At 46.6% G+C, this 25,324-nt stretch overlaps 2 protein-coding genes across 2 annotated transcripts in view; one reads left to right on the forward strand and one right to left on the reverse strand.

Annotated features, from left to right (window-relative positions):
* The window catches only part of LOC309560653 (coiled-coil alpha-helical rod protein 1-like), a 75,219-nt gene extending 65,265 nt beyond the window's left edge, over positions 1–9,954 (reverse strand). The window contains exons 1-3 of the mRNA XM_082264274.1: positions 9,847–9,954; positions 2,320–2,453; positions 1,957–2,152 (exon numbers count right to left, since the gene is read on the reverse strand). Coding sequence (XP_082120400.1) covers positions 1,957–2,152; positions 2,320–2,374 — 251 coding nt within the window. The 5' untranslated portion in view covers positions 2,375–2,453; positions 9,847–9,954. The remainder of the gene's footprint in view (positions 1–1,956; positions 2,153–2,319; positions 2,454–9,846) is intronic.
* Positions 9,955–10,733: 779 nt separating this feature from the next.
* On the forward strand, positions 10,734–25,124 carry TCF19 (transcription factor 19). The gene is made up of 3 exons (XM_082264315.1): positions 10,734–11,053; positions 14,236–14,809; positions 24,794–25,124. The coding sequence occupies exons 1-3, from the start codon at positions 10,768–10,770 to the stop codon at positions 25,014–25,016; spliced, it is 1,083 nt and encodes a 360-aa protein (XP_082120441.1). The 5' UTR covers positions 10,734–10,767; the 3' UTR covers positions 25,017–25,124.
* Positions 25,125–25,324: the final 200 nt, after the last annotated feature.

Below are 25,324 nucleotides of genomic sequence, written 5' to 3' on the forward strand. Positions count from 1 at the left end.
GTTTACTAACAAAGAGAAAGATTTTTGTCATTTTTGGTGTTTTTTTTTTTAACGCGTAATGGCGGCGATCTGCGATTTTTTTTTCGGTACTGCGACATTGCGGCGGACAGATCGGACCCTTGACTGACATTTTTGACACTTTTGGGGTTACCAGTGACATTACTGCAGTAATCAGTGCTATACATATGCACTGTTACTGCAAAAATGACACTGGCAGGGAAGGGGTTAACTTTATTGGACAGGGAGGGGTTAAGTGTGTCCTAGGGGCGTGCTTTCTACTGTGTAGGGACATTCCTATTGGTGTAAAAGCAAAGATCAACCGTTCTACATAGTAGAACGGACAGATCTTTACTTTTACACAGGGAGAACTGACAGGCAGCTTGTTTACACAAGCTGCTCTGTCTTTCTCCCTTCACAGGAGCGATCGCAGTGTGACTGGCGGACATCGAGTCCGCCGGTCACACGCACTGACTTGCCTGTGAACGAGCCGCGGCGGGCGCGCGCCTCGGCGGGCGCGCGCCCGCCCGCGATAGGCTCGCAAGTCAGTGACAGGCGAGTGACGTACCGATACGTCACTCTGCCTGGCCAGGGCTGACCGCCGCAGTATATAGTCGTGCGGCGGTCGGCAACCGGTTAAAGTAGTTATAAAGTTAGAGGGTTTTTTTTTTTTATCTTAATGCATTCTTTGCATTAAGATAAAAAAAGCCTTCTGTGTGCAGCTGCCTCCCAGCACCCCCTAACACATACCCAAGCCCCATCCCTGTCCATGAGTCCCTCGGCCGTGGGGGACTTTCCCTCCTAAATTGGCTGAGACACAGCAACAGCGCCATTGGCTCCCACAGCAGTCATTTAACTAAGCAACAAACAGTTGAAAGCTGTCAGAAATGGCAGCTTACAGAATCCTCTCATGACGGATGTCAAGGGGAAATACAGGAAAAAAACAAAAATGAACCCTTGTAGTAGGCCCCCTCCGCACTGCAAGGGATAAATGCTTGTTTTGTCTAGAAGTAGAGAAATAAGCAGAAATACTTACCTTTCCCCCCAGCAGCCAATGCTCTTCCCTGCTTTCTACTGCTCTGGGATGTGGGCAGGGCCCCTGCCAACCCTACCTGATGATGACAGAGAAGTTGTAACCTAGGGTTGCACCAGTATCGGTGCCGATACAAAGCATATAGTGTCCAATACCTAAAACCGATACCTTCGCGGAGCGATTTGAGCCCATACAAAATTAGTGGGCACATGTGAAATCATGCCTCCATCAGCCTTCTGACTGGCCACAGCATTCTGGACATCTGACAGTTCCTCTGGCAGATTGAGTCTCCTGCGGCATCTCCCTGTGAATTTTCTGGATTCCTGCTTGAGCTTCACAGAACTTTCTCTAGCGATTCTAGTGGGGACTGAACTTTGGACTGTGGGCTCCACACTGAGCTTGTTTTACGCCTGTCACCAGGGATGTCTGTGAATGAAATACTGTTTCATTTTTAACTCTTTTATTGAATAAACATTGCTACACTATTAGCGGCTTGATGCCTCTCTCTCCCCCTCCCTCTCTTGTAGTGCGGGAAACCACATGTGATTCGGACAGGAATTGCACTGCATTTTTTTGCAGTGCGATTTGAGCCCATTCATTTGCACCGTATGGTATCGGCGAGTACTTGAGCACAAGTATCAGTACTGGTACTCGCTCTTAAAAAAACAGGCATCAGTGCATCCCTACTACATCCAGTTAAGCAGCAGAGAAAAGTGGCTTTGGGGGCCGAGTGCAGTGGGTAAGAAGCCTGCCAGAGCGAGAAATAGGGTAATTATTTCTGCTCATACCTGTATCCCTAGACAAAACAAGCATTAAACCATTGCAGTGCAAAAAAGGACCCAGAGCATGGGTTCATTTTTGTTTTCCCTGGAGTTCCCATTAACGATGAACTAAGGAAAGATATTTTAACAATAAATCAGTCATACCGGGCCCGTGGTCCATCTCTTCTGTCTTGCAGTATCTTTAGTGCCTCATTTTCATGTTTCAGTTTTTCCAACTCTTTTTTCAGCTCTTCCCAGGGCTGGGAATCAGGGGGTGGCGCCGGACTGGGTGCTAAAGGGAGAGGAGCTGTCACCGGTCTACGCGTTTCAAAATGTGAAGGAGGGATTAGCCCTGTAGGACCTGGAAAAGAAAATTTTACATTACTAAGGTTTAAAAAAAAAAAAAAAAATGTAAAAGTTGAAATATTTTCTGAAATGCAAGCATCAGCAACATCCAAAAGATAACCGGTTTAACAGATGGAAAGTGATTTCTAACCCATTAATGATGGTTAGGCTTTCCTCACTTACCCATCCCTGTGGGAGGCAAGAACAAAGAAGCCGGATTAAGCCCTCTCTTCTCCATTACTCTTCAACACAACAGATAGACTTAGTAAGAATTGGTTTTCAGCAACAGGCAATACAGCCATCAGTTCCATATGATGCTGGAAAGAAACATATAAGAAGCTGCTTGGAGAAGCATCGGAAACAATGTATGATACATCTTGTATTAAATATAATTGTTGTCCTACTCATTTAACAAACAGTAATATCACCTAACAACTGTCGAGTCAATCACTAAGATTTTAAAACTGGTGTAGATATAGAGATTATATATATATATTTTTTTAATTCAAATATACTACTTCTCTAATTTGCATGTCTCAGTGCATGCGTTTCAATCGCACTACAACACTCCGCTGGAAACCCAGTGAAGTGTCATGCCCTTTGTTAAAATTAAAAGATCCATCTCCAATTTTTCATCCAATAGGTATTGTCATGTAGTGTACACCCGAATAAGAGAACCAAAGTAGGAAGTACACAGGAGAGAAGACAACTTAGGGCTGTGGCATCATGAGAGTATGGCTCAAGGTAAGAAAAAAAAAAAGGGCTTTTATATAGGGATTTTTTTATTTCAGCATTAAGATGGGGGGGGGGGGTATGGGGTAAAATATTTTCCAGAGCAGGGCCTTAAAACACACTAGACAGGTGAGAAGAGAGCCCAAAGCAGTGCATATGCACATTTTCATACAAAAAAAAAGAAAACAAAATCATCCATACAGTGGCAAGTTTGCCTTTAGTTAAAGTATAGCTAAAGGCAAAACTTTTTTTTTTTGTTTTTTTTGTTTTAGACAGTGGAGAGGGATTAGACCCCCCGTGAGTTTGTTATTGCGGTCTGTGCCCCCGTTAGGGAGATTCACCCTCTCTATTTGTCATGTTTACCATCATCATTGAGAGTGAAAATAATTATCCCAAATTTTGGGTTTTCAGCACAAAAGGCATAGAGGGAAAATGTTTGAATGGGGACAACCAGGGATTCCCTCATTTTGAAGGATTTTTATTCCCGTTTGGCTATGGGATAGGAAGGCAAGTAAAATTTCCCCTATGGGAAACAGATGGCACCAAAAAAAACTGACAGGTTATAACCCTCCATTACTGTATAAAGAATAAAAACAAGCTTTTCCTTCAGTTCAACCTAATACATTTAGTAACATAAGAGCCCATTCAGACTAGCGTGACTTGTCAGCCTGACAAGTCGCGGTCGGTCGCGGTCCGTTGAGTAGTACAGGACCCGTTCTAATATGAGCGACACAAGTCGCTCCGACTTAGAAAAAGGGTCCTGTACTACTTTGGAGCGACCTGGGAGCGACTTGCATAGACTTCCATTATGTGAAGTCCCTGCAAGTCGCGCCGAAGTCGCGGTGCACGCGACTTCACAGGTCGCCCCCCGAAGTCGTGTCGCCTCAATGTGAACCGGCTCTAAGAGTAACAGCTTGTTGATAGATGCGTCATTTGTAATCAACAAGGGGCTGATCTATGAAAACATTAGGAGCCTAGTCACACTTGTCTGTTTTCCTGTAGTAAAACACAAACATTTTACTGCATTTTAAGTACAAATCCCATTCTTTACTATACGGTTGGTTAACATCTATGTGCTGCAGTTTGGTGTTCTTCTACAGGAGAATTTCATGGGCAATTTACACCTATATGTGTTCGTAGGCGTAAATAGGCCCCGAGGCCAGGTATACATAGTTAGAGTTGCGGTGATCCAAGTGTGGAGCATTGTTTTTTTGATAGGGGATTTATTGCTTCTACATTCTCCATTTTCCTTAAAGCGGAGTTCCAGCCTTTTCTGTGTTTATTAAAAGTCAGCAGCTACAAACGGTGTAGCTGCTGACTTTTTAATAAACACACACTCACCTGTCCCACGGTCCAGCGATGTGGCCGCCCGAAGCCTCGATCCCCTCCCTCTGGTCTCGGCAGCGCTGGCATCACTGGTGTGGGGACAGGTTTTCGGCTCCACAGCCGGGTACGAACTGCGCATGCGCGAGTTGCGCTGCGCATCTTGATTGGCCGGCAATCTTCTGGGACCTCTGACATGTCCCAGAAGATTGCAGGGAGGGAGGGGGAGAGGAGAACTTCCGCTCATGGCGCCGCAGTGCTCTGAGCAGAAGTGGGAGCGGGTACCTGTCAAAACTAGGTACCCGCTCCCCCCCCAAAAAAATGACATGCCAAATGTGGAATGTCCAGGGGTTAGGACTACCTAAAGCGGAAGTTCCACTTTTGGATGGAACTCCGCTTTAAATGCAGCCATCACTAACAATTAATCGTGGGGCAATCCTGGGTGTTCATCACTTAAGCAAAGTCTGCAGTATTATTATTTTATTATATAGGATTTATATAGCGCCGACAGTTTACGCAGCGCTTTACAACTTGAGGGTAGATAGTACAAATACAATACACTTTAATACAGGAGGAATCAGAGGGTTCTGCTCGTTAGAGCTTACAATATAAGAGGGAGGGTCAAGAGATACAAGAGGTAATAACTGTGGGGGATGGGCTGATGGAGAAAATAAAAGTACAGTTGTTAGGTCTCTCTGAAGAGATGCGTTTTCAGGGATCGTCTGAAAGTAGACAAAGTAGGAGATAGTCGGACAGATGGGGGTAGAGCATTCCAGAGGATGGGAGAAGTCCTGGAGGTGAGAATGGGAAGTGGTTACAAGGGAGTTAGAGAGCAGGAGGTCCTGGGAGGAACGAAGAGAACGTTTGGTTGGTATTTTGAGACCAGATTAGTGATGTAGCTGGGCGCCAAGTTATGGATGGCTTTGTAAGTTATGGTTAGTAACATGATCATTTGTTGGTTGAGTGGCAGCCAATGGAGGGATTGGCAAAGAGGGGTAGCAGACACAGAGCGGTTTGCAAGGTGGATGAGCCTGGCAGCAGCGTTCATGATGGACTGAAGGGGGGATAGTCTTTTTAAGGGTAAGCCAATGAGAAGGGAGTTGCAGTAATCGAGACGAGAGATGACCAGGGAGTGGATTAGAAGCTTTGTGGTATCATTGGTTAGGAAAGGACGTATATGCCCAGCCACACAGTGTATATAAACCTGAACAATGAACTGCTCCTTTTTGGTCCCTATTGGTCAATTAAACATGACCTTAAGCCTGGGTTCACACTATTGCAAACACAGACATCGCATGTGATCTGCACAGCAATGTGGTGCAAATCACATGCAATGTCTGTGAGATGCGAATTCAGAAAAACAGTTTGTATGGCTGAACTTGCATGAAAATGCTGCAGGAATTTTATCCTGCACTGGAATCGGATTGCATGGCTGGTCACACCCATGCGATCCGATTCTTGTCCAAATACACAGTTCTATCTGCGAACCAATCTGGGGGTGTCATTTACATTGTATTGACACCCGCAGCGGTTCGCAGAGGGCAGTGTGAACTGACTGCGAGGGATAGGCAATGCAGGAACCCACACTAGAATCGGGCTGGTGCCCACATGGCAATAGTGTGAACCCTGGCTAAAGGCATTTTGTTAAATCTGTCTCCTAATGGCACCTCCATGCGTCAGAAAAAGTGGCGCACTTCTGCATGTGTGAAATCCTATTTTTAACTGCATGGTTCTGCAGTTCTCCGCAGTTTGGTGCAGCACAATTTATAAAAGTAGCTCCTGTACTACTTGTTGCTTGTTGCTGTGCACTTGGCAGCCCATTGAAATAAAAGGGCTGTGAAAACCAGAATGCGCATGTTCCAATATGAACCAGCCCTAAGGCCCCATTCACACCTGATGCATTCCGAAAACGTGCATTGTGCTTGCAGTGCCATCATTTTTTATTAGAACTCCAAATGCAGTTATCAGACACGCGTTTTGTCTCACCAAAATGTGCAGTAACAAAAAACGTGCAAGGCTCAGCACCCAAAAAAAGGTGCAGGAGCTCCTTTGGAACGCATAGGGCAGATCATTTAAGTTACCGAGCTGCCCTATGCTGTCACTCAAAAAACGTGAACGTGCATAAACATAGCATGCAGATGTGAATAGCGCCCAAGGGCTAGTAAGTGGCATATCTAAAAATTTTGTTTTGAGCTTAGATACCATGGGGTAGATTTACTAAAACTGAAGAGTGCAAAATCTTAAGCAGCTGCGCATGATAGCCAATCAGCTTCTAACTTCAGCTTGTTTAACCGCTTCCCTACCCGCCACAGTATATATACACCTCGTGGTAGGGAAGCGGTCATACCAGATCATGGTTGAGACTACAACCATGATCCCAGTTTCATTTTTTTTACAGTCAACGATTTTCTTTAAGGTAAGAAGTACTCCAAGCGGCTAAGCAGTCACTGGAATACTTTTACAGGTGACGGAAGGGGGTCCCATCCCACTCCCGCCATTGCCAAGCGATCGATAAGCCCTGTAATGATGCAGCTGGTAGCATCCAGGTCTGGTCTCACAGTGAGAGGAACTGAAGCTGTTCCTCCCACTGTGTAAAATCAGAACTTGCAAGTGAGGACTAATTTTGTCACTTCTGGGTTCCAGCTCTTTATATACTGGTTGCATAGCAAAGTGAAGCAGTGATCAGACTGATCTGTGTCTGATTAGAGCCCAAAGGAGTGATGGGGGTAATAGACACCCCCCCCCCCCTACAAAGTCTCTCCATAAACATACCTGTCAGCACTATCAAAAGGGATGTTTACATTCATTTTGACAGCAATAAAAGTGATCATATTTATTTTTTTTTAAACTGTAAAAATAAAGAAGAAATCAAAAAATACAAAAAAAACAAAGAAGAAGCGCCCCTGTCACTCTGTGCTCACATGCAGTGACAAATGCACACGTCAGTCCCGCACAGATATGTAAACAGTGATAGAAACACATGTGAGGCATCGCAGCGAATATTAGAGCGAGATAAATTATTTTAGCACCAGACCTCCTGTATACAGGCGGTCCCTGGGTTACAAACAAGATAGGAACTGTAGGTTTGTTCTAAAAGCGGAGTTCCGGGCACAAAATCGATATTTTTTTTTTTGTGCCCGTCCGCTAGTTCGACATCACCTGAAAAGGAATTGGATAGTTAGCTTTTTTTTTTTTTTTTTTTTTTTTTTTTTTTTAAAACTCACCTTGTAATTGAAGATCGTAAATACTCACCTCAGGGTACTTCCTCCCTCAGCACCGTGGCTCACCCGTCACTTCCTGTCTCGCTATGATTCCTGGGAGCTGAACGTCATCGCTCCCAGGAATCAATGCGACGGCACCGGCCCCGCTCGTCACTTCCGGGCGACGCCGCATTCCCCTGCTTAACAGCTTCTGGGCATGCCCAGAAGCTGTTTAGGAATGTGGCACCGCCCCGGAAGTGACGAGAGGGGCCGGTGCAGGCGCATTCTGGGAGAAGAAGACGCAGAAGAGGACCGCGCCGGCTTCAGCTGCCCACAAGAGAGATGGAAACGCTGTGGAAGAAATTTTATAAGTAAGTATTTCTTCTAAAAGGTAAGTGCGAACCGGGACAGATCAGAGGCTAGCCATTGTGGAATGTGCTAGCCCTGACTGTCCCGGGGGTATGTTCATTGAAAAATGACTTCTGTGCCCGGAACTCCGCTTTAAGTTGAATTTGTTTGTAAGTCAGAACAGGTACATTTTTTTAAGTGTAGCTCCAGCCAAAAACAACATTTATAAGTTTTTGGGATAGCATGGGGAAGGTTTGACACCCCTGTGACCTTTTTTTTTGTGGTCTGTGCCTCTGTTAAGAAGATGTCACCCCATTTTATGTCCCAATGACAATTGGATTTTGAAAATTTTTGTTTTTTGTAGAAACAAGGATTGGTGATAAAGCTTCAGCGGAGACACCTTTTTCCACATGAGAACTCTTAGGGCTCTTTCACACGGGCGTTCCGATCAGATCCGCCTGTCAGGTTTTTAGGCGGATCTGATCGGATGCCCCATTCAGCCCTATGGAGCAGCGGATGTCAGCGGTGACATGTCTGCTGACATCCGCATCCGATCCTGTCTGTGAAATCCGGACGGATGGAAACCCCATTTTCCATCCATCCTGGGGATCGGATTGGATGAGAGCAGACAGGCGGTCCGCTCTCATCCGATTCCCCATAGAGAGCAGCGGGGCTCTGACACCTCCATCTCTGCACACAGAAAGGAGACGGAGCTGTCATCCGCCAGCTCAGCGGGGATCGGCAGATCAATCCCCGCTGAGCAGAGCACAGTCCGCAACGGAATGCGGACCGCGTGAAAGAGCCCTTACAGGAGTGAATTTCCCTTCCTAGGGGGAGATTTCTTCTCACTTCCTGTTGTCTCCCTCCCTTTGTAAGTAGGAGTTGTTTGTAAATCGGATGTTTGTAACCCGGTGACCGCCTGTAAATCTAAACTGGTAACCTGCAAAGGCTTTTAAAGTGTCACCTATGGATAATTTAAAGTCCCGTAGTTTATTTTGTCGCCATTCCATGACTGCGCACAATTTTAAAGAATGCCATGTTAGGTATCAGTGTAACATAATCTTTCACATTATACAAAAAAAAAAAATTGGGGTATAGATTGTTATTTTTTTCAGTTCATTAAAGTGTATTTTTTTCCAAAATAATTGCATTTTAAAAACTGCTGCGCGGGTTGTTTGGGGGAGGGAGGGGGGTCTTGAATGTTGATTACAATGCTGACTGGTTTGCCTAAACGTGGGACATAAATATTTGCTCACCCACCATCTAAGTAATTTTCTAGTAAAGAAAAATAAAACTTTTTTTACACGTATGTGAGAAGTGTCAGAATTGGCTCAGTATATTTAGGTGGTTTAAGTGGTCCTGACCCCCTGACATGCCACATTTGGTATGTTATTTTTTTTTGGGGGGGGGGGGGGGGCAGGTACCTAGATTTGACAGGTACCCGCTCCCTCTTCCGCTCGGACCGCCTATAGGAAGTTCTCCTCTGCCCCTCCCACCCTGCAATCTTCTGGGGACACGTCACAGGTCCCAGAAGATTGCCTGCCCATTGAACTCGCCCATGCGCACCCGGCTGTGAAGCCTCAAGCTGTCACTGCGGGGTGCCCACACCAGAGATGCCGGCTCCGCGGGGAGAAGACTGAGAGAACCGAGGCTCCCCCCGGTCACATCCCTGGACCGTAGTACAGGTGAGTGTGTGTTTATTAAATGTCAGCAGCTACAGTTTTTGTAGTTGCTGACTTTTAATAAAACACAAAAAAACGGGTGAAACTCCGCTTTAATTAAGCTTGGACATAAAAACTTGGAAGCGGATTGGTTTCTATGCAGAGCTGCACCGGATTTGCACTCTCCAGTTTTAGTAAATCCTCATGTCTCTGTAAAGCAGTGAAGTAACCCATAGCAACCATCCTACACATCACTATAGTAAATTGCACTTTTCCCATCCCCAGGACTGTGCACAGCCATGCCACAGGGATCTGTTGTCCATAGCAACCTAGTAGAGTATTCCAAGAATAGGTTGCCAATAGCAACTGCTCCAACTTCCAAAGCTAGCCTATGTTATTCCACCCTCGAAGTCAGTGACAATAATGAAGGTGCTGCTGGCTCTTACCTTCCATGTGCCCTCCTCTCTGCACATACAGTTACCCTGTCCTCTCTATCCCTCCCTCCCTCCAGTACAGTACACAGGCGGCCTATAAGCCCGGGAACTGCACACGTCCCTTAGCAACCAAATCCTCAGGCTAACAACGCTGAGTTCTCTGCTCGTGTCAATAAAGTTTATTTAACCTTACGTGTCAGCAGAGTCGCGCAATTGCTGAGCAAACAAAAGGCGTGACCTAACTAATCCAGCCAATCAGGGCAGGCAAGGCAAGACTAGCCAATCACAGCGGCATGTAAAATTAGGCCGTAGCCCCGCCTCAGTGTGCCGGGCTAAGGGAAGGCCGCGGTTCTTTAGTCCAATCACAGTTTAATGGGAGTGGTTGGTCGCCTGCTACTTGCATAGGGTTAGCGTGGGAGTGGGCGGGGTTACGACGAGGAGGTGTGTGCTTGGTATGGAAAACGCGCCAAATTTCAAAGGCGCGCTTCCTTCCTTCTGCTTTCCCGCCGCTGCCCCGGCGCTGGTGAGCTCAGATGTTAGCGGAGGCTCCGTGACCGCAGTGACGTCACGATCGGTGTTGCCTCACCTCCCAGCCTCAGGTGGGGGGTAATCCAAGGAGGTAGATTCCAGTAGAATAGCAAGGAGCTACCTAGGTCAGATCTAGGGTCAGAGTGATAAGATTTTGTGACGTCATCCCTTAAAGAAACCACACCCACTTTATATTTGGGGTTCAGCAGCCAGTGGTATGGGGTCAATGGTCATGTTAGGGTTTTAGGGTCATAGGTCAGCTTCAGTGACCTGGGCTTCACCAAGGTCTGCGCTTACAGGAAGCCCCCCTTTTAAGGGTTTGGGGGGGGGGGGTGACAGCAGTTATTGGGGGGGAAGAGTTATTTATCAGGGTCATCCAGGCCATTGCAGTGTCACCCAGCTGTCATGGTAGGGTCAGAGGCCACCATGTCCCAGGTCCAGCCTTGCTTCCAGCTGTTGCGGATGGGTTCAGACCTGGGTGCAGCGCCGGCCTCCAGTTCACAAAGTTCACCTTCCCAAGACCTCTACACCTTCTTACCTGACTCCCCGCGCTGCGTCTACCGGCTGGGAGCCCGCCACGACCTGTGTGACGTCCCCTTACCGGGGAAAGCCCGTGTCCAGGCGCAGATCCACGCAGAACGAGAGCCCAGCGGAGAATGGCGGGTCAACCTGGAGAGCTGCACCACTACTGGTGACTATCTTTATGTCTGTCTGTCTGTCTTCGCACCACTTCTGTATCCATTTTCTCAAGTTGTCCATTGGCTGTTCTGACTTTATGTTCTCCATTTTGAAGTATTTTAAACGTAAGCAGCGCCTTTATCCACAGCGATCAATCAGAATCTTTTTACTTTGTAATGTATAACTAAACTACTTTTTTTGTCAGTGGGGTAAAGCCGCTGTCAGTTTTATTGTGATGATCTGTGTCTCATTAGGGAGATTTCCCTTCCCTTCACTTCCTGTCCTGTTGACAGAAAAGGTAAACTAACATTGTACAGCATTACCCCCTCCCCCCGTCCCTGCTGTACTTACCTCTCAGTGGTGAGCGGTCAGTGTCCACGCAGCTGGTGTAGAAGTCTGGGGCTTCAAAACCCCTTCTATTTCCCTTCTTTACTGCAGTGCTTCTGGGTCAGATTAGAGCAAATCTGTGCCTTCACTGACCAGTCAGAATTGTTCTTATCCATCCCAGAACCACTGCAGGAAGAAGAGCAAAGATTTAAAATCTCTGGATCGCTACCCCGGCAGCTCATCACCAATAGAGGTAAATATAGCAGGTACTGAGGAGGAGGGGCTAATGGTGTTATTTTCCACATTTTTATTGTTTCCTTCACTTCCTGTTCTGTTGACAGACAAATGAAAAGCTAAACAAATGTCCACCATTAACCCCCCCCCCTTAAATCCCTTCTTTTCTAAGGCCCATTTTACACAGGTGATCCAATCAGGTTCGCCTGTCAGTTTTTCAGGCAGACCTGATCATACCCTCCAGTCTTCTTTATGGAGTGGTCGATGTCAGCAGACGTCTGTCCGCTGACACCGGCCGCTATCCGATTCAAGCCTGTCTGTCAAAAACAGATGAATGGGGGATCTATTCCCTATCCGTCAATCAGATGGAAGCAGCCTGTTTCCATCCGATAACCTGATAGGCAAAATTGGGCTGTGTCTGCTCTGCATGGCCGAGCGGACACAGACCTGTCCTCTGCCTGCTCAGCTGGGATCAGCAGAAAGATTCCCCCCCCCCCCCCCCCCCTGCTGGGCAAACAGATCCCCTTAACGGAGGCACCTGCGCAAAAGGGGCCTTACTTAATGAGCGGTCAGTGCCCACACAGCCTTTGTAGCAGTCTGGGGGTTTGAAATCCCTGCTCTTCTTCTTCCAGGGCCGATCAGAACAATTCTGACTGGTAAGCTCCAGGATAGAGAGTTGTTCTGATGCATCCTGGAAGCACTGCAGCAAGAAAGGGGGGAGGGAGGGTTTTGATTACCCGGACAGCTACACTGGTTGCATGGCCACTGACTGCTCATCACCCACGGAGGTAAGTACAGCGTGGGGGGTGAGGAGGGTTAGTGTTTTACCTTTTTATTTTTTTATGAAAAGGTGAACTAATTCTTTAAAGCAGTATTAAACCCCCCAAAAAAAAAAATTAACCCCTTAGCTCCAAGCACACACAAATATGTGGCCTCTCGTCAGCCAGGCCATGGCACCAAGGGTCTGCATATTTGCACGCAATAGCACCCAGAGCACACGCCCTGCGCGCTCCTGATGCAGCTAACTGAAAGCTCCCATTCGTGCTTGCAATCGGGAGCTTTCTGATCATGTGACAGCTAATCACGGCGGTCATATGACCATAAACCCCGCCTTGACTCCCGAAATTCTAAAGCCCCTAAATGGGGGGGCAGGCTCTGGCTCTAAGGGGTTAAGATGGAACTAAACTTGTGAAAACTGCAAGCAGTCAGCTCTTTATTGCAGAAGAGAGATGCTTTGTGTGACACCTACCGGTCTACTCGCTGTCCTCTTTTAAATGTACACTGAGCTTCACATGCACAGCTCAATAAGCATTCCCTGCACTCTCTGACTGTATCAGAATGGCTGATGCGCACAGGAGGAAATCCTTTCCCAGCTGGAGAATAAAGAGGTTGAAAACCCTGGCACCTGGGAGTAGCCAGGGAGAGGATGATAGTGCCCGGTAAGGGAAGTAACCGCCACATCACTGGAAGTTGGAGGTGAGTATTTTCCTTTTTTACCTTCTTTGGCTGTGAAGGATAGGAGGGCTTAGTTCCCCTCTAACACTAATGGGGGATGGTTACAGCAGTCTGATTTTGAAAAGCAATTATCCGAAAAGGGGAAAAAAAGTTGCTGTAACTGCTTAAAAAGTGTTAGATGGATTTGTCTTTTATTTGTTAGTCAAGTCAATCCAAACCCTCCTCCCAGACAGAGCGTTATGTTGCCCAAAGGTATAAAGGTACAGCTGTGCATGGTAGTCATTAGCTTCTAATGTCAGCTTGTTCAATTATGCTTTGACCAAAAAAAAAAAAACCTGGAAGCTGATTGGTTTCTATGCAGAGCTGCACCAGATTTTGTATTCTCTAGTTTTAGTAAATCCGCTTCACAGGGTCTCCTCTGTGATTACTTTTTTGGTGACAGGTTTTCTTTAATGGGACATGCAAGGTCTAAAGACCCCGCATGTCTCCCCTGTGCTCCACTGAATGCAATGCAGTTCAGATCACACTGCATTACATTATCTATTGGCCATGCTGGCCGGGGAAACTGTAAATGGGTAACAAGATGGGTAGGAGATCAGATGTGTGTCTTATTTCAGAGATTTACAACTGCTTTAAAAATAAAAGCAAGAAGTGGATTGATGGCCATGCATGCTCCAGCGTTGGTAAACTTCTCTTGCATTAATCTCTTTTCTTAGTTAAAGAGAATCTGTCACTCAGGTTAAGGCAAATTGACAGGTTCTCTTGATAGGGCATCCTTGCCTACTGATGGCCACTGCTTGTGCTCTTTTGCCACTGCATCGCCCGTGGAAATGCCAGGTCTAAAAAAACTGCACAGGATTAACTACCACCTCCTCGCCCTCAGTTTTCGAGCCTGGCAATCGGCAACCTGGAAAGACAGGGAAAAGGTCAAATTTCACCCCCCCCCCCCAATCATCCCCCAATAGCCAAAGGTGAGTATCTGTTTGGGGGGGTTGGTTGGAGTTACCCATTTTAAAGAACCTGTGCTTTTTTGCACCTCCATACTAGCTAACACTGCAAGCCCTTATTTCATCTATTTCTACTCCCTATCTATTTTTGGGCAGCATCTGAGCAAAAATTTTTTTTAGATCTAGCCTTGTGTAGCTTGACCTAGACACCTGTTTTTGTTTTTTTTATTAGGAATTTACATCAATGACATTCACATCCAGCGGGGACAGCAGATCGAATTGGCAGATGGAGACCTTCTGCACTTCCAGGAAAGGCCCTCTCCACATTCTTCTCCATCTCATTCTCCAGACACCTACTTCCTGTTCCAGCGGGTTCGTGTGCGGCCTTTGGACTTTTCAGCCATCACGTCGCCCCGTGCTCGGACAACGTTTTCTGGATTCACGCCAGTCTTAGGCACGAGGAGTCTGGGCGGGGATCGTGGAGGATCTCCTCACTACACCACTGGAGCCACTGTCATCCTGAACTCCATCGGCAGCATCAGTAAGATGAAGCGGGAGAGGATGCACAGCGGAGGTCTGATAGGAGGAACAGTAGAGCTGGCCAGACCAGCCACTCCAGACCTTCCTCTCCCTTCCCGCACTGGCCTAGAAAGGAGGAGCAGCCGCAGGAAAGCTCAGCATAAGGTTCTGTGTGAGCTGGAGGAAGATGAGGAGGATAGACAGGTGGAGGAAGGAAAGAGGAAAAGAAAGAGGGGAAGGCAAAAGGAAGATGAGAAGCAAGCTACCCAACTAATGGAATATGGAAGGTGGGATAATCAAAGTTTGGCATATTAAACTCGATTTGTAGCCAAAATTCACCAGTTGTCACCACAGCAGTAAGTGGGAGAAAATGGGCATACCTGGTAACAACTGGTTTGTCTATGATTTTGTTATACTGGGTCAGTATTGCGTGTTTTATGCAATTTTTTTAAACCCGCCTTTATGCCAAGTATTGGCATCTGTGCATTGTGGTGTGCTATCGTTTTTTGCAGCACACTGTAGATGTGTCTTCGGGTGCAATTAAAATGAATGACAACGCACCTATACATTGCATTTAAACACGTAGTGTGAGCGAGCTGCAAAAAAATGTATGTCTCTAAACTTCTGTAGAAATCCAGGGAATGTTGTCAATGATGACCGTCTCAGTTGCTTGGGCACTTGTTCAGGCATCCACGGGTGTCTTCATCCAAGCCAATTATTCAATATCCAAGGGGGTTGGCATCTCAAATGTGGGCACCCGGCTGTGACCGCTTTCTGCTTTACAACCAGTATCCCATTGCGCATGCGCAAGCTTGGCATTGTGAATGGTCTCACGGTCTTCTGTGACCACAAGGGGAAAGAACCCCTTTTGGGTGAAGTTCCACTTTAAGATGACAGCTTCCTTGGACGTAAAGGATAGAATGGTTTATTTCTGCTTTATGAACTGCTGAAATTGAAGGGAAAAAGTTTTGCTTTAGGTATACCTACGATTCCATGACATACCAGTAGATCCTCATTTTGTGTCTATGTAAGAAAATCTACATCTAGACAAAGCTATACTATATTATTATTATTATTATTATTATTATTATTATTCAGGATTTAAATAGCGCCAACAGTTTGCGCAGCGCTTTACAATGTGAGGGAAGACAATACAGTTACAATACAGTGCAAAACAGGAGGAACTAGAGGGCCCTGCTCGTTAGTGCTTACAATCTAGAAGGGAGGGTCAAGTGAAACAAAAGGCAATAACCTTGGTGGGTGGGTTGATGGAGAAAATGGAGGTATATTTAAGTGTTTTTAGGATAGGCTTCTCTGAAAAGGAGGGTTTGCAGAGATCGCCTAAAAGCTAATAGAGTAGGAGATAATCGGACAGATAAGGGTAAGGAGTTCCATAGGATTGGAGAGGCTCTGGAAAAGTCCTGGAGGCGAGCATGGGAGGAGGTGACGAGGGAGCTAGAGAGCAGGAGGTTTTGAGAGGAACGAAGAGAGCAATTAGGTTGGTATTTTGAGACGAGGCTAGTGAGTAACTGGGGGCTTCAGTAATTCAATTCAAAAAGTGAGACTCATTACACACACAGTGATATACACTGCTCAAAATAAGAGTATTGCATCAAGTCAATTAAACTCCTGGTATATTGATCTGGTCAGTTTAGTAGCAGAGAGGGTTGTTAATCAGTGTCAACTGCTTTAGTGGTAATGAAATTAACAGGTGGTCTGAATGGGCAACAATGAGACGGCCTCCAAAACAGGAATGGTTTTACAGGTGAAGGCCACTGATAATTTTTTCCCCTACTCCTCTTTTCTGACTGTTTTTTCACTAGTTTTGCATTTGGCTATGGTCAGTGTCACTACTGGTAGCATGGGGCAATACCTGGACCCTATAGCAGTTGTGCAGGCAGTCCAATTCCTCCAGGATGGCACATCAATACGTGCCATTGCCAGAAGGTTTCTTGTGTCTCCCAGCACAGTCTCTTGAAGAGCAAGGAGGAGATTCCAGGAGACAGGCAGTTATTCTAGGAAAGCTGGACAGGGCTGTGGAAGGTCATTAACCCATCAGCAGAACCTGTATCTGCTCCTTTGTGCAAGGAGGAACAGGATGAGCACTGCCAGAGACCTACAAAATGACCTCCAGCAGGCCACTGGTGTGCATGTCTCTGACCAAAATATCAGAAACCGACTCCATGAGGGTGGCCTGAGGGCCCGAAGTCATCGTGGGCCCTGTGGTCACTGCCCAGCACCGTGGAGCTCAATTGGCATTTGCCATTGAACACCAGAATTGGCAGGTCTCCCACTGGCGCCCTGTGCTTTTCACAGATGAGAGCAGGTTCACCCTGAGCACATGTTAAAGGGTCTGAGGAGTGGCGGGGCATGTTATGCTCCCTGTAACATCGTTCAGCATGACCGTTTTGGTGGTATGTCAGTGATAGTCTAGGGAGGCATATACATGGAGGGACACACAGACCTCTACAGGCTAGACAATAGCACCTGACAGCCATTAGGTATCGGGATGAAATCCTTGGACCCATTGTCAGATCCTACACTGCTGCAGTGGGTCCTGGGTTCCTCCTGGTGCAAAACAATGCGCAGCCTCATTTGGCGAGGGTATGCAGGCAATTCCTGGAGGATGAAGGAATTGATGCTATTAAATGGCCCCCATGCTCACCTGCGCTAAATCCAAAAGCACACCGCTGGGACATTATTTCGGTCCATCTGACACAGCCAGGTTGCACCTCAGTCTGTTCAGGAGCTCAGAGATGCCTGGGTCCAGATCTGGGAGGAAATACCGCAGGGCATCATCTGTCGTCCCAATAAGCGCATACCCCGATGTTGTCAGGCATGCATACAACCACTGCTGAGTAGCATTTTGAGTTGCTTCAATGAAATTTCAGCAAAATGGACTAGCCTGGTGCATCATTTTTTCACTTTGATTTTTGGGGTGTCTTTGAATTTAGCCCTCTGTGGGTTGATCATTTTAATTTCCATCAAATGATGTGGCATCCTTTCCTTCCAAACACATTACCCAGGCTGTATCAGTATAGATATCTAGCATGATCTTTTTCCCCATTCAGATCTGATGTTTTCAAAGTGTTCCTTTTAATTTCGTTTAACGTTGTATTTCAAGCATTTTTCTTTTAATTTTTATGATTATGGCTTACAGCTAGTTAAAATCAAAAATTCAGTATCTCAGAAAATTAGAATGTTGCATAGGACCAATAAAAAAAGATTTTCTCTTTCGTTCACTGACGCACACCACTTCTGATTCTTTTTAACCATTGGGTTATACTGCCCCCCCCCCCCCTACAGAAGTAGGACACTAGGCACGAAAAAGCTTGACTATGCCTATGGGCAGTCTCAGAGGGTATAGGCACTCAGTTTTTTTCTGCCTAGTCAGGAGTAAGGAACTAGTTCCTTGCTGGGATCTCTGGTCCTTGCAATTGTTTGTTTTTTTTTTTTTTTCTCCCCCTATTTTTTGTTCCTGTGAGACTCTACAATCAATTGCTGAACTGCAGAACTGACTGGATAATCTAGATCCAGAGGGTCCCGCCAGTCTGGCCAGGGAGCGTGTGCAGACCGAAGCTCCGCGCTAGGTGGGCTGGGACATAGCCCCACTGGACGGGGGCTGGCCTGCGAGTTAAACATCTCGCTAGGACGCATACAACCCGGCCTCGTCCTTGAGTCGCAGCGTTTCTCCTGGCAGACAGCACCCACATTACAATGGAGCGGTGGCTGTCTGGAGCGGTGCCTGCCCTGTTCCTGGTATGGTAAGTAGATGCCCCCCCCCTCTCTACTCCTGGAGGGTTTTAAGGTGGATGTGGGGCCCCCCTGCCCCTCTTAAATTTCGGTGGTCACTGGGGGTCTTTCAGGCCCCCCCCCCCTCTTTCTGGGTGAGGTTATGAGCTGGCTGTTGCCACATGCTCTTAAGGGGGGCTGTTTGGAGTTGCTGCTGACTGGGTTTTCCTGGTGTGCAACGGGGGATTGAACAGGGTTCCTTGCCACCCTGGGGGTTGGTGACTAGGGCAGGGATGTCCTCTGGGCTCCCTGCGGTGATTTTTGGGATGGGGGAGCAAGTAGTTTAGCATCCGCAGGTACACGCCTCGCACGGCCAAAAATTTTAGACCGCGGCTTTGCGGCCTACTAGTTGGAAACTATGTGAGGATGGCTGAAGCCACTGCCTCCCATTTTGGCATCCGCCCTCCCCTCCGCTGCCCCTGGGTGGTCTGCTCTGCTGGGGCTCGCATCCAAGCGGCTGGGCGCCCACAAAAATTTAGGCCGCGGCCTACTAGGCCATGCGGCTAAATTGAGCGCCTCGGTTGGGGGGCGGCCCCTGTGTTATTACCTCTAGCCCCCCCACTCTTCCTTTGGGCATCTGCCGGGCTGAGATCATGCATTTGTGGCTGGGCCTCCACAACAATTTAGGCCACGGCTTGTGGCCTGCTAGGCCATGTAGTCAGCTTGGCGCCTGTGTCAGTGCGGGACACTTTAAAAGAAATGGAGGTTGCGGTTTATCCTGCGTCGGAGGCGCCAGTTCCTTTTGGCACTCACAGGCCCTCCTAAGTGGCGAGGGTGTTCCCTTTTCCACTTACTTTAAAATATTGTCACCAAACAGTGGGGTTGTCCAAAATGCAGTGGTTCCTAAGCCTTTTTGCTTGCGGTGTCCTTATGAGGATTAACTGCGTTTTTTAAAGGTGGACGGTCTCATCTGTAGTGGACTCATCGGTTTCCAGGTTAAATAAAGCTGCCTTCATTCCGGTTGAGGAGTCCCCGGTCTTTAAATATCCAGCTGATAGGAGGGCGGAGGCTCTTGTCCGCCATATGTTCTCTGTGGCTGGTTCGGCACTTAGGCCTTTATTTACTATCGCCCTGGTGTCGCAAGCTCTGACCGAGTGGGCTACACTTTTATGGCGGGACCTTAAGGGAAACTGCTTCCCCCTGTCTTTGTGAAACTAGTGGATCAGTTGGTCCAGGGGCTAAAGTTTATCTGTGATGCCTCTTGGATGTGGCTGATTTGCTTTCTAGGCTGTCTGCATCAGCTGTGGTCCTTCGCGTATTATCTGGCTGAAATACTGGTCTGCGGACCAGACTTCTAAGAAGCCCTTATTTGATCTTCCCCTTGTAGGGGGCTGCCTGTTTTGGAGCTTCCTTAGATTACATCATTCAGGGTCTCCAGAGGGTTGAAGAGTACTCTTCTTCTGCAGGCTACCAAGGGCAGGGGCCCCGTCGTAGACGTGGCCATTCTCCTCGGCTCAGGTTTATTCGCCCCTCAGGGTCTCAAACAAGGGATCAAAAGTCAGGGCCTCCACCTGAGGTTCCAAGAGGACCTGGTCTGGCAAGCCACGAGCAGGCTCTTCCAGGCCTGCGGAAAAGGCTGCCTTTGCATGAAGGGGCGCCCTCACCCATATCTGGGGTGGGGGGACGTTTTTGCTGGTTTCCGAATCCATGGACCTCCCTGGTATAGGACATGTGGGTACACAAAGTTATTCGGTCAGGCTACAAGATCGAGTTCGGTCTTGTCCTCCGGAAAAGTTCTTCCCTTCCAACCTGCACTTGTCCACATATCACTTACGGGTCTCTTTGGGGTAGTGCAAGACTTGTCCCAAAAGGGGTGATTGTTTCGATTTCGGAACATTTTCAGGGTACATCCAATTCTGGACCTCAAGGAGCTAAACTGCTGGTGCGAGTACAGAAGTTTTACGTGGAGTCCATTCACACGGTAGTGGCGTCCCTACGTCAGGGGGAATTCTTCTTGCTTCTATCTACATCAAGGATGTCTACCTGCACATTCTAATATGTGTCGGTCACCAACGCTTCCTCCGTTTTGCTGTGGGCGACAAGCATTATCTGTTTGTGGCGTGGACCTTGGTCTCGCCTCTGCTCCTCGGGTCATCACAAAAGTGTTGGACCCAGTGCTGGCATTGTTTGAGTCAGCGGGAGATCGCGGTACTGGGGTACCTGGAGTATCTTCTTTTGCGAGTGAAGTCTCCAACTGCCCTGATGGACATCTGAGGGAGTTCGGTTGGATTCTGAACCTTCAGAAGTCTGCTTTATCTGGGTCTGACTCTGGACTCAGCCTCAGCCAGAGTGTTTCTTCCTCTGGAAAAACTCCAGGCAATTCAGCTTCTGTTGTTCAGCAGATGGTCATCCCTCCGGGCTTGTATGTGGGCGCTGGGCCTGATGGTGTCCACCCTCAAGGCGGTCTGTTGCACAGTTCCACATAAGATCTCTGCTACAGAGATTGTTGTGAAATGGGACAAGGATCCATGTTCTCTAGCGGTGGCTTTGTTCTCTGGTACTTCGACAGGGAAAGTCCAGACTGACGATTTTAATGTTCTGGAACTCCGAGCGATCAGCCTTTGTCTGTCTGGCTCATTGGATAATTACATCTTCAGGGGTGTCCGGTACTAATTAATTTGGACAATGCCACGGCTGTGGTCTATGTCAACCACCAAGGGGCACAAGTAGTGTCCTGGCGGCTCAGTAAGTAGCCAGAATTCTAAGGTGGGCTGACAGATTTCGTTCCAGCCTTCTCAAATTTCTGCCACAATTCTACACAACTGTGCAGCATCAAAGCAGAAGGGTTTCCTTCGTCTGACCTCGCCGGTCTTGGTACACTGATCGGGTACGGCTGGTCGCCAATGCTCCTTGAGGGCTTCCTCAGGGAGGATCTGCTGCCCCAAGGACCGATCTTCTATCCTGCTTTACAGCTGCTGGCTTTGACGGCTTGACTGTTGAATGCCAGGGGCTGAAGGATGGAAGTTTGTCTGAGTCGGTGATTCCTACGCTGTTGAAAGCTAGAAAATCTACTTCTAGGAAGATCTACTATCGTACGTGGAAGACGTACATTGCGTGGTGTGAGTCTCTTGGGGTTCATCCTCGCTCCTTCTCAGTCGATCGGATCTTAACCTTCCTTTAACGGGGGGGTTGAACAGAAATTGGTCTTGAGTACCAATGAAGGGCTAGGTATCAGCTTTGTCTGTCTTTTTCCAATGACCTTTGGCCTCACACTCCCTGGTGCATACTTTTTTTTTCTTCAGGGTGTCCGACATTTGGTCCTTCAGTGCAGGCTCCGTTGCCGCTCTGGGATCCTAATGTGATGCTTTCAGCTCTACAGAAACCTCCCTTTGAAAAAAATTTGGGAAGTTTCCCAAAGGTGGTCTTTTTTTTTGGTGGCTATCACCTCTGCGTGCAGGATGTCTGAACTGGCGGCGTTCTCCTGTCATTCACCTTATTGGGGATTCAGAAGGATAAGGTGGTGCTTCTCCCCTGTCCATCATTCCTTCCTAAGGTGGTCTCTGACTCTGTCTTCATGCAAATTGCCATCATTATGTTGCCTTTCCTGTGTCCCAGGCTAAACATCCAAAGGAAATTACCTTGCATGACTTGGATGTGATCCGGGCAGTTAGGGTGTACCTGGCAGCTACAGAGTCTTTTAGGAAGTCAGACTCTCTATTTGGGCTCACAGACAGACCTCACTTTTACAAAATGTTTATAAAGTGGACGTGTTGGCATCTGCGAATGCTTATTTTATCTGCAAGGTTTTGCTGGCTGCTGTTTAGAGGACATGGTCCTCTTTGAAGGTGTATTGTTTTTGTGAGTTCATGTTACCTGGTGAACTTATGTTACCTGGTTGGCTATGGTTAGCCTTGGGAATTTTTATGTCTGCTTTTTTTTTTTTTTTTTTTCCCCACCCCTCGTTTCACACTGCTTTGGTTAAGAATCAGGAGCTCTCAGTCAATGAGCATCAGAGAAATGGATTTTACGGTATGTCAAATATCCCATTTTTAATAGAGAAATGTTGGCTTACTGAAAAAGTATAGATCCCACGGATTAATATAGCGCTTGCTTCTAATTAGTCAGGGGTGAGCAATTCCTTGTTCACACACCTGAATAGTGGACAATCAAGTGAAGAAAGTTAAATTCCTAAAGGTGATAACTAAAAAAATATATATAAATTATGATAAAGTGCAGAGTGCTGGATGAGGTATATATTACATCAATAAGTAAAATTATATTCAATATAAACAGATTATTAGAAAGTCCTAATGTGAAGTTCCTTCAGTGATCTTGTGCAAATGTGTCCTAGTAATGTTTCTCCAATATTTCAGCTGCTGGTATAATCGGCATATCTTGTAACAAAAGGGGTGCACACTCACCGGATTTGTTGGGTCTTGAGTACCGTATAGTACCAAGACCTTACGAGCTTGTGGCTTCCCAAGCCTATAGGTAGCTGCTGGGCTCTGTGGTACTCTGGTCCATGGTATTCCTATGTCTGGGGACCGATCCTCCTCTGCTGCCTCTTCCAGCAGCGTCCCTGCTCTACTTCCTCCGTGTCATCCGTATCCGTTTCAAAAAAAAAAAGGACCTGATCGGGCAAAAAAAACTGAACGCCCGTGTGAAAGAGCCCTAAGACTACGGGATCATTTACAAGGCAGAGCAAAATCTATATATGAAGTGAGTGCTTGAGATATATATTGTGAATAGCAGCTGGCACAAATAAAGGTGAATATACAACCTCCAGATAACAGTATATAATATAATATTGTTTATTGTTAAGTGTAGCGCTAACAATTAGAACTGTGATCAGACAAATACAATTCTAAATGCAAAGACAAAATCTCAGATAGTAATAAAAGTGTATATAAAGCCCAAAAATAGAATCCAAAGGTGTGTGTAGCAATCAGAAGTCAGTTGTCTGGCTCATTATAGTCAAGCGATTTCTCCAGTTACAGAGTGCCAGAACACTCGCCAGACAAAAGACAGCCGTGAGATGCAAAAAGTGAAACCCCTTGTGTGTTACTTCACTGTGCTCTCCCTCCACCCTTCAATGCACTCACCAGATGCTGGAATGAAACAAGCCCTGTAACACTGTCAGAATACTGGAAGCATGGCGTGCTATGACGGCCCCAGGGTCAGTTATGTGCTGTATAAAAAAAAAAAAATGCTCACCAGCAGGAGCCAAAATGATGTTCTAGTGTAGTCCTATATTAAAAGTACTTGTACACGGCGGCCCAGACGGCAGTGTGTAGGCCCTTTACAATGCGTTTCGTGCTCAAACCTTGTCAAGGGATCGGCCTATCCTCTATTGTATCCACCTTTTTTTTTTTTTTTTTTTTTTTTTTTTTTTTATTTATGCTTTTGTCTTTTTAAAAAAAAAAAAAAAAAAAAACAACCTACGGGCTCTTTCACACGATCGTTTCGTATGTCCGTATATCACCCCATCCCTTTGTGGGTGATATACGGACATAATGCATGTCAATGGGATTGCGGATGTCAGTGGATGACCATCCGCTGACATCCGATTTGTGTCCTTTCAGTTCTGTTCCGTTTTTTGGAACGAACGGAACCCTATTTTTCCTCCGTTAATAAAACAAAACTGAAGCAAAATCGGATGTCAGCGGTGTCATCTGCTGACATCCGCAATGCCCATAGACATACATTATGTCCGTATATCATCCGCAAACAGATGGGATGATATGCGGACATACGGAGCGGATGACACAAGTGTCATCCGTGTCCGTTAAAAAAAAAAAAAAAAAAAAAAAGTACCGCAGCGGACAAAAAAAAACGGAGCGGCCGTGTGAAAGAGGCCTACAGAGGAAGCTTTAGGAGTCTCGACATTTGATTGCATTTTTAAAACCATTTAAGGCTGGGTTCACATTGCTGCACGAAGCGGCTCACAGCAGGGGTCCGGTGCGTCCCTGTTCACCTTTTTCGGGTCCAAATTTTTGGCTGAATTCAGACTTGAAATGAACCACAGGACTCCTGTGAAATTCGCATCAGAGTCGCTCCAGAGATCCGGTCACAATCTCCTGACATGCGAATTGGATACGGGGAAACCAGCATCCAATTTGCAATAGTGTGAACCCAGCCTAAAGGAAAAGGCACAAAGAACTACAGACGACATCTTTCCACCGGAATAATTTTGTGCGCTTGCATCCTGAGGACAGGGTTTACCTTGTTTTTGCTGGTTTTTATTTCAAAGAAAAATCGATCTGAGGGAATAACCTATATTGGGTGTTGTATAGTTTGAAGCTTTATCTGTGTGATGCGCAAGATGAAGTTTGGCTGGTGATGGAAGCATAGCCATGCACTGCTCAGGGCAACTATGTAATGTATATATTGCGGTGGAATGGAATACCATAGTCTGTCTTTTAATGCAATTTTATATTTATAGATTTTTTTTTTTTTTTTCCGATATGTCTTGGTTTGTTGCCTTGTGTTGCATAGGCTAACTTTTTTTTTTTTTTTTTTTTCTTTTTTTATTCCTTTAGAAAGCCTCGCGGTCGTCCCAGAAAGAATCCAGCCCCTCCTCTGGTGGTATCGCAAACCGTGTCGAGTGCAGAACCCTGTGCTTCGCGCTCCTGCTGCCTCCCACAGGAAGACACAGTCAGCTGGGTGCAATGTGACCACTGCGACTCCTGGTATCATGTGGTTTGCATTGGACGCAGTCTAACCTCCCTGCAAGATACAGACTTTCACTGTGGTTGTACGTGACCAGCCTTCTGTCTTCTCATTCTTCTCATTCTTCTTATGTCTTGGCTTTTATTCTATTTTATAAATCCCTTTCTTCTGTCTACAGGTGTAGCCTTTTACAGTTCTAGTGCAAACCATGTTACAACCTTTAAATCTCAACGGTTTGATCACAAGCCATTGCATTATATAAAGAGCTGTCTGTGGGTTTTAAAGAGGATTTCTGGGAAGCTATTGTACACTATCCACATTTACCACCATCATTTTTCCACTAAAGAGCCAAGGTTGTGTAAGGTCTGGGTCCTTATCTGAGTTCAGCTGCTGCATCATAA

This window comes from Pelophylax lessonae (assembly GCF_965119305.1).
Source record: "Pelophylax lessonae genome assembly, chromosome: 7".
Lineage (NCBI taxonomy): Eukaryota > Metazoa > Chordata > Amphibia > Anura > Ranidae > Pelophylax > Pelophylax lessonae.